A 17,466-nucleotide genomic window follows, 5' to 3' on the forward strand; every position below is an offset into this window, starting at 1 on the left:
TGTGGGGGGAAACAAGGACATAAATTTCATTTATGTACAGCATTGCATGACCGCGCAACTGTCAGTTAAAATAAAGCAACGTAAATATCGCAAAAAATGGCCTTGTCAGGAAGGGGAGGTAAATCCTCTAGAGGTCAAGTAGTTAATATTTTTGATTTGATTAGCATGTATCTTTAAAACTAAACATTTCTTTTCATAATCTGTAAAATCTGCTTCTACTTAAGGGATCCATGTGTGAGGTATGACTCATTTCTAACACCCCAGGGGTTGGGAGCACTGAGAAATGTTCCTGGGCATAACAACTCTGAAATCAGCTTGATTTAAATCCTGTTGGGCCAATTAGATTGGGTTTATGTGTTAATTAGTAGGTACACGGCTTGAGCACCTGCAGGGCGAGGTACTGAGCTCCTTCTGGGCTTTTCTGACTTTAACATAACAAACTGCGATTTAAAAATCAATCCTGCGTATTTAATTGTAATGCTACTTACACATACATAACGTGACCTTTCTGTGAATTAATTAGTGTATAGGTCTCAAAAGAGCAATCACTGTAAATCCACTGGATTTACGCTGGAATGTTATTCCACATTTACATCAAGCTCTGTAATAAATTACATTCCAGATAGTAAAACAGCCAAGTGGTGATATTAATGTTCCATCTACTACGTTGTGTCATTTTGATGAAGGCACTTCTGATTTCAAATAATGACATTCTGTAATAATGATGTCAGGAAAACATGCTGAAAAGCTTGAAAATATTCATATTCCCAAATAAAGTTTAAATTGTAGTAAACAAAATGAAAATTTAGCCATATTGACCAAAAGTAATGTGTATTTATTCATTCACAGCTGTTTGTCAAATGCTTCAACAAACAGCAGTCTATTAAGAAAGAATGTTCTTCGTATGATGCTGGCACTTGGAGGTCTTCTAAAGAAAGCATGACAACAGTATGTGGAACTTACTTTTTAAAGAACTCCAGCCGAAAAGATCATGTGCATGATAAGCATTAAGAAAGAGCTGCTAGTGTCTATACATATTTGTGTTTCATTTATTTTTTCCCCTGCAATTAGGAAAGCTAATCTGTAAACTAGTAATAATGTCACTCTGCAAGGTGAAGTGAACCAATGTTCACTTCAAACATTCAATCCCATGTGCAATACATTTGTGTTTGTAGGGATTTAATGTCCACATGTCAGGATGACAGACCTCATAGCCAAGAGCAGGTACATTTTGTGACATTCAGCATTAACAGTAACCCTGCTAACACCTCCACACCTCTGTTATGGAGCAACTTAACATAGGTGAGGTAGTCTGAGCTGTCAAAGCCAATAGCAAGTAGCTGAACTGGATAGAAATGTAACTTGTCAATTTCCTGAAGAAGACAGCAGAACACATTGAGAAGTTTTGTAAACAATTCTAGCATATTGATTGTAATGTGTATAGACTATTAAAGTGATTGTAAAGGCTCAAGTTTTTTTTACCTTCATGCATTCCTATGCATAAAGGTAGAAAACCTATTCTATGCACCATCCCCCCCAGCCCCCCTTATACTCTAAGCCTCCTCTCGATCCAACGATGTGCACTGGAGTCTCGGCTATCCCGGGACTCTCTCTCCTCATTGGCTGAGTCAATCACAGCCAGTGAGCCAATGAGAAGAGAGTGGGGGTGGGGCAAGGTGGGGGCCCCCCTCTTATCTCCTAATAAGACATATAGTGTGGAGACACTTTGCACATGTTCAGTTTGGTGTGTATTGCTATAAGGGTTTTATTTCTTGGGAGAGTGAATGTAATCAGCAAAGGGCCAATCAGCTCTGTCCAGACAGAGGTTAGGGGTCCTGCATCCTCCTAGAGCAGAATGAAAATGCCTCCTTCAAGCTTTAACATGTGTTCGACTAAACACAAGAGTGCACTAACTGCTGAGGAGAAATGGTATTTAGCAGTTTATATTTACTAAAATAATTGCATTTCCATGTTCTGTGTACTGTGGAAGACCAGATATAGTGAATATAGTGCTTTTAGAGTCACTTTAAGTATTTAACTGGAGGTGATTAATAAGAGATATTTTAGTTAGCCCATAAGGAGGAGTGCTAATTATACCCATAAAGCATTCTGCACATATATGTATGTTTTTAAATTATTTACAGTGCATTCATAAATTATTCAACCCCCCTTCTTTTTTTTTATTTTGTTATGTTGCAGCCTGATACTTTTGTTGTTTAAATTCATTTTTAAATGTCTGTGAATCTATTAAAAAGAAAAAAACCAAATTATAACATTAGCATACGTATTCAGACCCTTCAGTCTGTATTTTGTTGAAGCATCTTTGGCATCAATTACAGACTCAAACCTTTTGGGTATGATGCAACAAGCTTTGCATGCCTGGACTGGTGGATTTTTTGCCATTCTTCTTTGCAAATCTTCTCAAGCTCAGTCAGGTTGGATGGGGACCATCGGTATACCGTCATTTTCAGGTCTTTCTAGAGATGTTTAAAAGGGTTCAAGTCATGGCTCTCGCAGACCCACTCTAGCACATTCACAGAATTGTCCCTAAGCCACTACTGTGTTGTCTTGGCTGTGTGATTGGATGGTTGTCATGAGGTCCAATCTGAAGTCCTGAGTGCTGTGGAACAGGTTTTCATTGAGGATAGCTCTGTACTTTGCTCCATTCAGCTTTTCCTCAACCCTGACCAGTCTCCCAGTTGCTGCTGCTGAAAAACACCCCCACAGCATGATGCTGCCATCATCATGCTTCACTGTTGGGACGATATTGGGCAGGTAATGGGCGGTGCCTGGTTTCCTCCAAACATAATATTTAGAATGGAGGCCAAATAGTTCAATCTTGGTTTCATCAGACCAGAATAATCTTGTTCCTCACAGTCTGAGAGTCCTTCAGGTGCTTTTCTGCAAACTCCAAGCAACCTTTCATGTGTTTTTCACTGAGAGGCTTCTGACTAGCCACTCTGCCATAAAGTCCAGATCGGTGGATGGCTGCAGTGATGGTTGTCCTTCTGGAACTTTGGAGCTCAGTCAGAGTGACCAACGGGTGCTTGGTCACCTCTCTTACTAAGGTTCTTCTCCCCGATTGCTCGGTTTGGCCAGGCTACCAGCTCTCGGAATAATCCTGGTTGTGCCAAATGTCTTCCATTTGAGAATTATGGAGGCCACTGTGCTTTTGGGAACCTTCATACATTAGAAAGTTTTTTTAGCCTTACTCAGATCAATACCTTGCAATAATCCTGTCTCTGAGCTCTGCAGACAAATCCTTTGACCTCATGGTTTTTGCTCTGATACGGTATGCATTGTCAGCTGTGATGCCTTTTATAGAGAGGTGTGTGCCTTTCCAAATCATGTCCAATTTGTTTATTTTACCACAGGTGGACTCCAATTTGGGCATAGAATCATCTCAGCAATGATCAAGAGTAATGGGAGGCAACTGAGCTAAATTTCAAGTGTTGTTGCAAAGAGTCTGAACACTTATGCCAATGTGATATTTCAGTTTTTCCTTTTTCATACATTTGCAAATATTTCTAAAATTCTGTTTTCACTTTGTCATTATGGGGTTCTGAGTGTAAATTAATGAGAAAAAAAATTAACTTAATCAACTGTATTATCAGGCTGCAACATAAGAAAATTGAAAAATGTGAAGGGGGTCTGAATACTGAATGCACAGTATATTCAATAAAATATGAATGCATTTTAGCTATTCTTGTGTGTGGCATCTTTGAAGTCCCATTTATAAACTGCTCTTCTTATGCTCAATATGGGGGATGCAGTGCTATGATCACTAAGCACTCCACAATCTATAATAAGCTAGTAATAAACAGCCCTAAAAAGCAACAGCTCTACTTTCAAGCATGGCGCGATAACTGTGCCATTTCTGGAAGAAAAAGACCAAGTGGTCCGTTAAGTATGTCCCTCTTTTTATCGTTTGTAGCTTTTTTTTCTTGTTCTGTTTTTAACCTTGTATAGATCTATTTTCATCCCAAGCATGTTTAAATTTACTTACAATAGTTTGCCTAACTAGCTCTACTAAAAGTCTGTTTCAAGTATCCGCTATTCTTTCGGGGAAAATTATACTTTAACTTAGGTTAGGTTTGAAGGTTATTTACTGCTAGATTCAGGTCATGTCCCTGTATTCCTGATCTTAGCTTTATATTGAAAATACTATCCTCCCCGGCCTTATTCACCCCTATTATTTTTAAAGGTTTCAGCCATGTCCCCTTTTCACTTCTTTACTCTAGCTGCAAATATTAAGTAATACTAGCCTCTCCAGATAAGTTTTATCACCAAACCTTTCACCATTTTGGTTCCCATTTCTGGACTCATTCTATTGTATCAATATCATTTTGTGAGTAATGTTATTCAGAGGAACTTGTTGTCAGTCCTTGTCCTTTATCCTTCTGTAGATCTACAGAAGACCTGATATTACATTCAGATAATTATACTCAAGCACCATACAAGATGAAATACATGGCAGAAGAAGCATAATAATAATGGATACCTGTACCAAAATATAACTGGCAAATAGCACCTAAACAGTGTGGCAATGGTGCTGAAGACAATGCACAACTTCAAAATATGAACATGTCACAGACAGGGCTATTTAATAAAGCAGTACAAAGTGCATAGATTATTGCACTTCACACATAGCCGTGGCACTTTACACTTCCTTATTAAATATACCAGTATAGTGAGAAGACATATTTAGATAAAACATATATAGATATAGATAAAACATAGATATATAATATTTAAATTGTTGCATTTTATTGACCAAAAGAGAGTCATTACCTTTCACTTAGAAAAAAAATATTTTTTTTTTTTCATTTAGCTGGAGGGCTTCTTTAATACAAACACATCAGAAAATAATAATGTAGCAATTACAATACTGAAAAATAAAGTACACATATCCAGTCGCTGAAATCTCACATAAGCTGGTTATTATAATTTTTAAGTAATGTTGCATCTACAGTTTTTATTGATATAATAATACTAGGCAATTCTGCCATGAATATACTTGTGCAGGCACTTCCCTTTACAGGGTGACAACTCTCTGCCCCTTTTTCCTAATTGTTCTCCTGCATTGTCTTCCCTTTCCACACTCTCTCAATAGAGAATAGAGGTGGATGTGCCAACACACAAAGCATAGGCACATTCCACTGTTGTAAACCATCAGGAAATTTACCTTAGGAGATGATGTGAAAAAGTTGTTGGAGTGCATGCAAGTAGACAGGAGACCAGCAGCACTGAAAAAGGTGGAAACTGTGTTTTATATTTAAAACAAAAGGTAATTGTTTATAATACACAGTGCTGTAGATGATTAAGTACCATTCATTTGGGGTTTTCATCTACTTTAGGCCATGTTTTCCAAGCTCTATAAGTTACTGCATGTATGCTTTACTTTAAAGCAACTAATCTCAAAGTTTTCAACACAGAGAAACCCTTGAAATAACCTCCTGGTACCAGGGAGCAGTTTATAATAATTACTATATCTACAACTCATGATACATTAGTGTGATAGTCAGAAGAATGCTCCTTACACTTGTGGTCATTGGGAAAAATGCTCCTTACACTTGTCATTGGGAAGAATTACCTCCTTAATGATTGCTAAAAAGAATAATGGTGTCATTGCGAACTTATCTGGGAGGCAGAAATTGCTCATTGCTCAAGAAACCCCTAGCACCTTCTGGAGGAACCCTATGGTTTCATGGAACTCTGGTTGAGAAACCCTGCTTAAAGCATATCTAAACTCAAAAACAAAATTGTAATATATTGCAGCTTGCCAGTCCTTAGATGTGTTGGCTGCATTGGTTTTCTCTTTAGGCTTTTTTCCCATTTATTTTTACCTGATTATCTGGCTAGAAAAACATTTCCTTCTTTAGGGTGGCTACATTCACTACTCCACTGTATCGAAGAAGCAGAGTAGGCAGACTTTGACAGCAACATTATCTATCTGTGGAGAGGGCAGAGGTTAATAGACTAGTAGATGTAGATGGCCTTTACATACGGTAAGTAACTTACAAAATACATTCTAATCTAGCTAACAATTTTACGCAGTTACAGAGTTTTTTTTGTCTTTTTGTGATAAAAGTTATAACTATAGAAGAAATCTGACCACTGTGAGCACCTGTTTGTTGTAAATAGTTTGGTGCAATCCTCTGTTACTTTTCCTGGACAGTTTAATCTGTTAAAAGAAGTTGAAAACTAACAGAATTACTGGCAGGATCAACAGGTGACAAAACTATGTTACATGGGAGACTCAAAAAAACAAAGACATCTTTGTTATTCATATTGACAGACTGCATCAGATTTGTCATTTTTTCCCACAGTTTTGCTTTAGTTCAGGATTTCTTTATCTTACCTTATATGCATCTTTTATGTTCAAAGGCTGTCCATACTCTGCTACATAGCCTACAATGCCCTTACTCCACTCCAAGCGGATGCAGTTATTTGAAGCCTCCTCCAGTGTTGTGCCTTCAGCTACATCAAACAGTCTGCTGACCAGAAACTTCTCATTGGAACTATCCTCGCATACTAAGAATAGGGAGTATCGGTCAGCAGATATAAGTTCATTAATGTGTAAAAAGATTTTATGACAAAGGGCAGTGACGTCTAAGTGACTTGATATATCTTTCACCAGTTCCAAAAGCCTTGAGCACTGATCACTTGCAGTCGATATAATGGGGGGTTGCAGAGGCATCTGTTCCTTCTTTTCTGAATCAGCAAGAAATGTCAGAGTTCCCTCAGAGTCTTTAACCACGATGGGCCTAAGAGGCCGGTCAAACTCCGAAGCTGAAATCTTTCTTACTGGTGCCCCTTGGTTGGTGATTTCAGAAGAAGTGGCCTGCTGGTTATGTTCTGTATTGCTTTTGTTTCCTTCTTTTGATGCTGGTATTGTGTGAACCCTTTCAGCAAACCATGCATTGACCATTTCTCTGAAAAGGAGAGAGAACTGATAAATATTTCACAACACAGAAGCATGTGATTGATGTAAAGTGTCAGCATGAAATATTTAAAGTGATCATTAATCCTTTAACCTTTACAGAAATGAACTGCAATCCAATGCATAGCATCTGTACTGTCTGTAATTTGGCTGGGGTCATTTTCATAATGAAAAACTAAAGCCTGTGTTCAATATAACTGTATGAAACAGAGTTTCTCAGGCACATTTTTGGCATACTGTATATTAGCCTTTACTGTGTTAAAAAAAAGAGACTCTTCTTCCTGAAAAGTTGCTTGCTAAAACAGAATTTGAGTATTGTAAAATGAATAAATGGTATAAATTGACCAGAGCCAGAATATCAAAAAATACTTTCTAATCAATAATTTCTGATGGCAGAGCTTCTTAGATGTTTACAGTTTCTATACGTATTTGGCCCCCTACAGGTTTTCAGGTTTTGTAAGCATAGAATATTGAATATCCATTGATTACATTTTTCTGTAAACAGAGAATACGTATTACAGGAAGATTTAAACTGGCCATACACCAATCCTAATTTGTCCGGTCCAGAAGGGTTTAGCTAAATTTCGATCCATATATGCGCGGGCTGGTTGTACATGAGCCAATCTATCGATCGACATGTGTACAACCAACCTGTTGGGTTTTTGCCGAATGATGAGGCTATAGCCAGCAACACTAATAATTGTATTCTGATGGCATGGAAGTTTCCCCACTGTCAGAATACAATACCACAGCAGGAAGGATTTCACCGTCCACATCAAAGCAGCTAATTTTTTTTGTTAAACCTTATGGTTGGACAAAATAAAAAAATTGAATCATGGCTTTACAGGTGCATATCACATACAGTATCTCTCTCAATGATTTATTCCTGAATTTATAGCAAAAATTAAAAAAAATACACATTTAAAAACATCCAAAGATCCTGGCTTGGTTCACACCTATGCTCTTTGATTTTGATCCGTTTTTTGCTTTTTGCATCGTGTTTTGCGTTTTTACACACTCAGTTTTGCCATGTTTTTATCGTGTTTCGCGGTTTTGTCAGCTTTTTTTTGTTAAAGTGGAAAATTTTTTTGTTGCTGGGCAGAAAAAATGCAAAACACTGTAAAAACGTATTACATACGTTTCAGCAGCTTCTCCATTTTACTTTATTGCAGCAAAAACGTTGCTTTTTGCATTGAAAAAGTCCCTGACCCTTAAACTACAGCAGCTCAAAAAAGCATGGATGTGAACATGTCCTATAGGAAGCCATGTTAAATGGACTGTAGTGCGTTTCTGCAAAAAGCACTAAAAAACCCATTGGTGTAAACCGGAGGGGAAAAGGAAGTAACTTTCAATACAGGCCCTGTGTAGTTGTGGTAACCATCAGGGGCGGACTGACAACTCATGGGGCAATAGGGGATCATGGGGCCCCTGTGTCCTTGCCCAAACTCAAAAAAGCCTATGAAAAAGGTACCAGGGGCATCTCATGGGGCCCCCTACTGACACCGGGTCCTCGGGCAGTGCCAGAGTTTCCAAATGGTCAGTCCACCCCTGGTAACCATACAGATAAGAAAAAAGATGTACATCCAATCAAATGCTTGTCAAGAATTGCATGCTCAGCTACTCCAAAGAGGTCGTAAACAGTTTGCCCAGTACTTATGAACATTTTTATTTCCATGCTTTGGCACTGGTAAGTTCAGTCCAACTGGATCAAGACAATCTACATTACACACTTCTGTTTTTTCTGCAAAAAATTATCTCCCTGATTTTCCTCACTGCAAAAGATATATAGATATGTCCATATATATTTGGACACAGGCAACATTTTAGTTTTTTTCAGGTATTTACCAAAACATATTCAAGCTATAGTTATATAATGGACATGGGCTGAAAGTGCACACTCTCAGGTTTAATTTGAGGGTATGTGCAGTACATCCAAATTGGAGGAAGGGTTTAGGAATTACAGCTCTTAAGAGTAGCCATCCCCCCTTTATCAAGGGACCAAAAGTAATTGGACAATTGAATCAAAAGCTGTTTCATGGCCAGGTGTGGGCTACCCCTTCATTATTTCTTCATCAGTTAAGCAGGTAAAACATCTGAAGTTGATTCTAAGTGTGGTATTTGCATTTGGAATCTATTGCTGTGAACCTACATCATGTGTTCAAAGGAGCTGTCCATGCAAGTGAAACAGGCCATTGTAAGGCTTCAAAAACAAAACAAACCCATCAGAGAGATAGCAGCAACATTAGGAGTTTCCAAATCAACAGTTTAGTACATTCTGAGGAAAGAAGAATGCACAGGTGAGCTCAGCAAAATAAAAAGGCATGGACGTCCACGGAAGACAACAGTGGTGGATGATCGCAGGATCCTCTTTATTTTAAAGAAAAACTCATTCACAATATCCAGACAAGTGAAGTACACTCTCCAGGAGGTGGGCGTATCATTGTCAAAGTCTACTATCAAGAGAAGACTTCACGAGAGCAAATACAGAGGGCTCACCACAAGGTGCAAACCATTCATAAGCCTGAAGAATAGAAAAGGCAGAGTAGACTTTGCCAGAAAACATCTAAAAAAGCCAGACCAGTTCTGGAAAAGTATTCTTTGGATGGATGAAACTAAGATTAATCTGTACCAGAATGACAGGAAGAAAAAAGTGTGGAGAAGGCTTGGAACATGGAACAGCTCATGATCCAAAGCACACAACGTCATCTGTAAAACATGGTGGAAGCAGTGTGATGGCATGGGAATGCATGGCTTCCAGTGGCACTGGGTTATTTTATTGTTTATTGATGATGTGACAGAAGACAGAAGCAGCTGGATGAATTCTGCAGTGTTTAGAGATATACTGTCAGCTCAGATTCAGTGAAATGCAGCAAAGTTGATTGGACGGCGATTCACACTACATATGGACAATGATCCAAACCACACTGCAAACGCAAACCCAGGAGCTTTCGAAGGAAAAGAAATGGAATATTCTGCAATGGCCAAGTCAGTCAGCTGATCTCAACCCAATTGAGCATTCATTTGCTGAAGGCAAAGCTAAAGGCAGAAAGACCCACAAAGAACAACTGAAGACAGCTGCAGTTAGAGCCTGGCAAAGCATCAGAAAGGAGAAAACCCCGTCTTTGGTAATGTCCATGGGTTCCAGACTTCAGGCGGTCATTGCCAGTAAAGGATTCTCAACAAAATATTAAAAATGAACATTTTATTTATGATTATATCCATTTGTCCAATTACATTTGAGCCCCTGAAAATGGAGGGACTGTGTATAAAAATGGTTGCAGTTCCTAAAATTTGTACTTGATATTTATGTTCAACCCCTTGCATTAAAGCTGAAAGTCTGCACTTCAAGTTCATTTGGATTATTTTGCTTTCATATATTCTGGTGGCATACAGAGCCAAAAGTATGAAAATTGTGCCTGTGTCCAAATATATATGGACCTAACTGTATGTTTGACCTGAAGTTTACTTGTTGTAGAGTCAATGGTGTTGCTCTGGCTATTACAGGTGAAGGTCAAAGGGGAAGATTTGTGATCAGTATTTACATATTCTCAGATTCATTGATGCAGTTCATAAGCATAACCTGTGTTGTCTATTTCAGTATCTTCAATACCACAACTATTCCAACATGTTTCATGGCATCTGTGCTTAATAATAGGCGTACACAGTGAAAAATGTGAAAATGAAAGTACATACAAATTGAACATTTCCGTGCAAAATAATACACCTGACAAAAGCCAGAAAACATACCCAAATGTCCTTGTGAAGTCGTAAACTTCTTTTCATGTGAGTACCTTCACCAGCCCCACTCACCTTGGTTAAATGGCCCCCACTACAAAGGTTAAAATGAGAATGCTCCTTCCAATCCCAGCATTATACAAGGACAACTGGAGAATAGCAGCATCAAGCTGTCTCTTCCTCAACATGGATGACTGAGCCCAGGGTTCACCGCATAAAGACCTTCTTAGGCAGATATAACTCAAAAAAAGCAAGGAAGATGCATAGTGCTCACCATTTTAAATTTTATTAATAATACCAAATAAAAAAATGTACACTTACAACATATGGTAGAACAAGCGCAACTGTTAAGGAGCTGACGTAGAGCCGTGACACAATGCAGGTATGTGTTTCACCATCCACTTCTACAAGCCAGCAGCCTTTGCCAACAGGCTCCACTTTTGTCATGCATAATATTTTGGGCTGAATTGCACAATTATTTTAGACTTCAGTTTTCAAATTTTTTACTGTATATGCCTATTAGTAAGCTTGCTTTTTCATACAATTTATGTACCAATTGTGTTACTCATACACTATTATACTGTAAGTGAAGCACACATTTCAAATTAACATGTATATCGGTTTACACTTGTTTCAAAGACAGTCTATGAAAATATCTGGTTAAACCAGACAAATATTTTTAATATGTATATTGCTACTGTAGTCATATCCACTTTGTGTTATTTCCATATGTTAAATGACTTTATCCTGGATTGCAATGACTTTGTTGGACACACTGGAGTGAAATTTCAAGCATTGGTTATTTGGATTTAATTGCTTTGGAGAGGACTTGCCAGGTGTTCTCGATACATACTTACGACATTGTTTGACATGACTGATAGAAATACTGGACATTCCTGCAATTTATGTGAAAACTACTTTTTTTTTATTTTTGCTTTATTTCCTTTTTCTTATCTATTCGATAATCACAGTTACATAAAGCCTTATTTAGCAGCTCACTTTAACACAGCTTTTTTCTTACATGTTTAAATGTGTGTCTATACTTTTTGCTATAAATTCATAAATAAATAATTGAGAGAGATATATGATTTGCAGTGCTTGGTTTGACTCACAAATCTTCCTGTTTATATATTCTCTGTTTATAGTCTGTGTTTAATTACAAAGCTTAAAGTGTTACTAAACTTATGACCCTGCGATCACTATATCTGGCCTCCCACAGTACACAGAACATGGAAATGAAATTATTTTAGTAAATGTAAACTGCTAAATACCTTTTCTCATCAGCAGTTTGAGTGTTTTTGTGACTTCTATCAATGTTCAGCAGAGTATTAGTTAATGCTTGTAGGAGGAGTTTTCATTCTTCCCTGATTGTCCAATGAGGCTGCAGGACCTCTGGCTCTCTGTCTGGACAGCACTGATTGGCCCTGTGCTGAGCACATGCACTCCCCCCCCCAAAAAAAAAAACTCTCTAGCAATACACACCAAACTAAGCATGAGAAGCTTGCCCCCAATGCTCTGTTCTATTAGCAGATGGACTGAAGACTGTGGAAGAAGGGGGCTATCAGAGAAGACAGGATGAAACATCCTTTTTACATAATGCAGAGGATTAACTCCTTAGGTTCTCTCTCTCTCGAGATTGTTTTTGCATATTTAATTTGTTTAAATTAAAATGTATCCGAACAACAGAAATAGACTCTTTCATTTCAATCACATTGAAGAGATCTGTTTTCACTTTGACATGAAAGTCTTTATTCTGTCTATTAGTATGAAATATTCCTCAGTGATTCAATGTTCTATGACAGGGTTCTCCAAACTATCCAGACGAAGGGCCGTTTTACTGTCCTTTAGACTTTGGGGGAGGAAGGGGGCAACTGTGGCCAGTGGGAACAGGAAATGCCAGAGTGTCACTGGGAGTAAACAATGCCTCAGGCTTGGTGGTAAGTGGGAGTAAAACAATTACATACTGTAACATCTGTGGTCAGTAGGAAGAGGAATTGTGCCCCATTATTGGTATTAATGGGAGGAATAGTGCCCTGTCGTTGGTGTCAGTGGAAGGAATGGTCCCTTATCAATGGTGTCAGTGAGAGAAATAGTGCCTCATATCAGTGTGATGAACTGTCCTCCAAGGGCCAGATAAAAGCAAGCAAAGGACCATATTCAGCACATGGGCAACAGTTTGGAGATCACTGTTCTATGACATTAAATATGAAATAACATGAAAACCCACGGAGTGAATGCTTTTAAAAGGAATTGTAAATTTTACATACTAATAGTTTTGTCCTGAAGTTAGGAGGGCTACTTACATGCTAGATAACTGATCTAAAAAAAAACTATACGTCAAGATTAATTTCCTTTCTTTATCCACATTGTTTTAAAGACCGCCAGAAGACCTTGTGCAGTATACATGGGACCTATGTTTTGGCTCAGCAGTTAAAAATGAAAAGTTTCAAAATGTTCAGAATTATTCTAAAACATCTCTTTACGTGTGCTAACGAAAACTTAGGGGTTTCAAATGCACTATTCTTTTTGTTTTCAATGGCTGGAAGAACATATACTGTAAATACTGTAATACAGCTACAAGGTATTTGATTGTTGGGCAGATTACCGTGACACAGCAATTACTGCTATAACTATTTGCAATCAGCACAGCTATACAGTGACCACATCTACTGCTTCAAAAAGTTCCCCTCCAAAATTTGAACATCTGGGTCTACATACTAGTCATAGGTGTGTGTGGCAGATCAAGCGTCCAAAAATAACAAGCTTCCATTTCCACTGCAATACAGAGTTAAAAAAATATTTTTTTGTGGTTTTGTAATGTCACAATCTTGATCTCTTAGGATTAAGCGCCACCGTAAATAATTAACAGCCCAATTTATCTTTCCTTGTCCCATGATATTTTATATTAATTTATATGAAGCACACCACCGACCAATGGCAAGTAAGTGTCCTTTTACCTTTTCTGAAAATATTAGCAAATACTAGCTAACCTACTAGTATACTTTTGAGAGATGAGCCTTTAAGCTGGCCATACCCTGAGTGAATGCCTGATGAATCAGGCCACAATGTCCTCAGTGGTTGGCCCTGTTAGTCGCCTCCTGCCTGACAGCCCTTAATTGAAAAATTGAAGGAGCAAGGCAGAATATCATCAGGCAAAAAGTGCAAGCACATAATTATTCAGGTGCTTTATTCGGGTGAAAGTACAATAGCTGCAGGAGAACATTTGTTCTTCTGTGCTGTGTAGCATGGAGGGGGAATCTGTTTGATTTTTTTTAAAACATCTATGTGTGAATGGCCAGCTTTAAAAAATAAGTTCACCTTTTTAAAAAAAATAATAATGCACATATTTTGGCAAAAAAAAAGAGCATTTATTATTTTTTCCTGAAGGAGCCTGGAAAGCATTGTACCCTGATCAGTAGATCAGGGGTGCAAAGTCAGGCTTCTGTAGACAAGCCCTGCAGCTCTCAGCCTGTACCTACATATGGATTGTCTGTTTGAAAGCTTCAGGGTTTGTGAATGAACTACAAGGGCACTCAGCTTTGTCGCAGTTCATTCAGAACTCCAAGCCTCTTACTGCAGCGGCAGACAGTACTTGTAAGTCATTCATTCACAGGAAACTGAACGAATGATGCAATCATGTGGGTGGAGCCCCACACATCCGTGCTCTTTTTGAATTATGACAGTGGGTAAGGAGAAAAGATCCCCCATCCGCTGTCACCTGCTGAGAGGCAGCAGGAAGTGGAACATGTTACATGCTCCACCCTAAAAGTTCCAAAAGGTGAACTTATACTTTAAGTAACCAATGCAAGGATGACTATCTATCTATCTATCTATCTATCTATCTATCTATCTATCAGCCTGACAGTGCCCTTGGTAGATTTAACAACAGGACTTCATATAGGTAACTACATACAATGCTGCTGATTGGGTAAGGATTACATACTGTAAGTTGAAATAGCATTAATAAACAGAAACAAATCTATCAGTCTATTATGAAAGTTGCTGCTAGACTCATACACATTACCAACTGATCAGCAACTGCTGCCCCTCTCTGCCAATCCCTTCACTGGATTCCACTAACCCAACTTATAAAATTCAAAATACTAACCACAACATACAAAGCCATCCACAACACTGCCCCTAGCTACATCACCAACCTCATTTGCAGATATCGTCCAAATCGCCCACTCCGCTCCTCCCAAGACATCTTGCTCTCTAGCTCCCTTGTCAAATCCTCCAATGCTTGCCTCCACGACTTCCCCAGAGCCTTTCCCATCCTCTGGAACTCCCTACCCAGTATTTCAGCCCTCACCCTGGCTGCCTTTAGGCAATCTTTGAAAACTCACTAATTCAGGGAAGCCTAGCCCACCTCCACCTAAGAACTGTACTTGAGCTACCTCCATCAGATCATCCCCTGCAGCTATCACCTTTTGTACCACCTCCTCCTTCCTTTAGATTGTAAGGTCCACGGGCAGGGCCCTCCTATTCCTTCTGTACTGAAATGTATTGTAGTTGTATTGTCTCCCTTTATATTGTAAAGCGCTGTGCAAACTGTTGGTGCTATATAAATGCTGTATAATAATAATAATATTGTTCGTATTTCATGCTTTACTTTAAAAGAACTAAAACCTATATTAAAATTGTGTTAGTACACGTCACCATTTCAAAAATGCACAATACCTAATTAGTATAAGTCAAGCAGTTCTACTCTTGAGGCTGGTCATCATATCACTTTTTTTGGTAAGTATTTTTTAGGACTACAAGGAAATGTGCCTTCATTTCATCTTTGCAGAGATCATAGTATTCCCATCGTTGTATTACAGTAAAGAACCTAGTAAAAATCCCATAGTTCCAATTAATTTCCTAACAATGATACACTTGGATTTTAAGTGAATCTGCAGATGTCAGAGACAATACATTGTAAGCTGCAATATATACTGTACATTTTTTGTTCATGGGTTCACATACTCTTTAAACTTGTAATTTAATTGTAAGATTTTGCTCATACTATATATTGTTATTCCTATATACTGTCTATGTATTGCTGTCGATTGCTCTCTCTGGCTGATATAACGGGCAACTATCCTGTTTTTTTTCCCTTGCAGTCTCTTGATTGTATGCCGTTATAGACCAGTAATAGTTTTGCATGTAAGGCAAACAGTATGCTGCCTACAGAAATAATTCTGGTTTTATTTTCTGTGATGATAATTAGATAATGTGGATAAAAAATGGGATATGGCATGCACAATAAAATGTCATTATAAATGTGTGCATAGGGTTGCATGAACTCAGAATACTGCCCTGCTTATGTCTGCACTGGTGTCTTTTAGTTCAGTGTCCCAGTTAGTTTATATAATGACAGTGTTATTTTAGGTTTTTGCAATTCCCATGAGGATATTAAAGGACAAATGCGCTAATCATGAAAAATCTGGACTTCTCTCCAAAAGATGACTTCACTGTGTACCACTTTTTTTCTGTGGAAAGAAGACTACATACAGGAATACTTGTGACATCATTTAACCTCTTGGCTGCACAGACTCTTCTGCTTAAAGTGAATCTGTCCCTTGGAAACATTGAAGTGTATGTAAACCCTCACTTTGCAAAACAACCCATTCAGTTTAAAACAGAACAGGCAAAACATTTGTGTATACATATAAAAAACAATATACAGTAAACACATTTTTCCCCTTTTTTATAAGTGATCACATAGTCTATATTCTCAGCTGCATAAGGAGCTCAGAGAGGAGAAACAGCGCTACACTGTCCTTCCCAGTCAATGACTGTGTGTGTGTGTGTGTGGGGGGGGGGGGGGGGCTGAGAACAAGTCTGATCATTGGAGGAGAGTACATTGAGTTCCCAGCACAGCTGGAGAACTGACCACCCTGTGCTCTCATGCCTAGTGTAGTCAGTTTTATTAGGAAAGAGATCCAGGGGATTTCACACAAAAGAAGCAATACAAAGAGAGCAGGATAATTTTTCATACAAGTGCATGGTACAGCAGACACATTTTAGGAATATGAAATGTTGGGTTTACATATTCTTTAACTTTGATTGACAATTGCGCGGTCATGCAAGATTGTACCCATATGACATTTTTATAATTTTTTTCTCACAAATAGAGCTTTCTTTTGGGGTATTTATTCGCCTCTGGGCACTTTACTTTTTGTGCTATAAACAAAAAAATGTCAAAAAACTAGAAAAAAAAATTTTTTTCTTTGTTTCTATTATAAAATTTTTCAAACAGGTAATTTTTCTCCTTCACTGATGTGCGTTGATGAGGCAGCACTGATGGGCACTGATAGGGGGCACTGAAGGGCACTGATAGGCAGCACTGAAGGGCACTGATAGGGGGCACTGATAGGCAGCACTAATGAGGTGGCACGGATAGGCGGCACTGATAGGCAGCACTAATGAGGTGTCACGGATAGGCGGCACTGATAGGTGGCACTGATAGGTGCCACTGATGATGGGTACTGATAGAGAGCACTGATAGGTGGCACTGACTGGCATCATTGCTGGGCACTGACTGGAGGCACTGCTAGGCATTGACTGGTGAAACTGCTGGGCACTGACTGGCACAACCGCTGGACACTGACTGGTGGCACTGACTGGCAGCACTGCATTGATGGGCACAGGTGGGTGGCACTGCTGGGCACAGGTGGGTGGCACTGCTGGGCACAGGTAGGTGGCACATCTGGGCACAGGTAGGTGGCACTGCTGGGCACAGGTGGGTGCACTGCTGGGCACAGGTGGGCGGAACTGGTAGGTGGCACTGCTGGGCACCGATC

The 17,466-nt window shown here is 38.8% G+C and overlaps 1 protein-coding gene across 1 annotated transcript in view; it reads right to left on the minus strand.

Annotated features, from left to right (window-relative positions):
- PDE5A (phosphodiesterase 5A) overlaps window positions 1-17,466 on the minus strand; it is a 216,728-nt gene that overhangs the window by 173,142 nt on the left and 26,120 nt on the right. Inside the window, exon 2 of the mRNA XM_089684312.1 lies at window positions 6,362-6,935. Coding sequence (XP_089540438.1) covers window positions 6,362-6,935 — 574 coding nt within the window. The remainder of the gene's footprint in view (window positions 1-6,361; window positions 6,936-17,466) is intronic.

Source organism: Staurois parvus, unplaced genomic scaffold (assembly GCF_062004578.1).
Source record: "Staurois parvus isolate SC_StPar_1 unplaced genomic scaffold, SC_StPar_1.0 ptg000344l, whole genome shotgun sequence".
Taxonomy (NCBI): Eukaryota; Metazoa; Chordata; class Amphibia; order Anura; family Ranidae; genus Staurois; species Staurois parvus.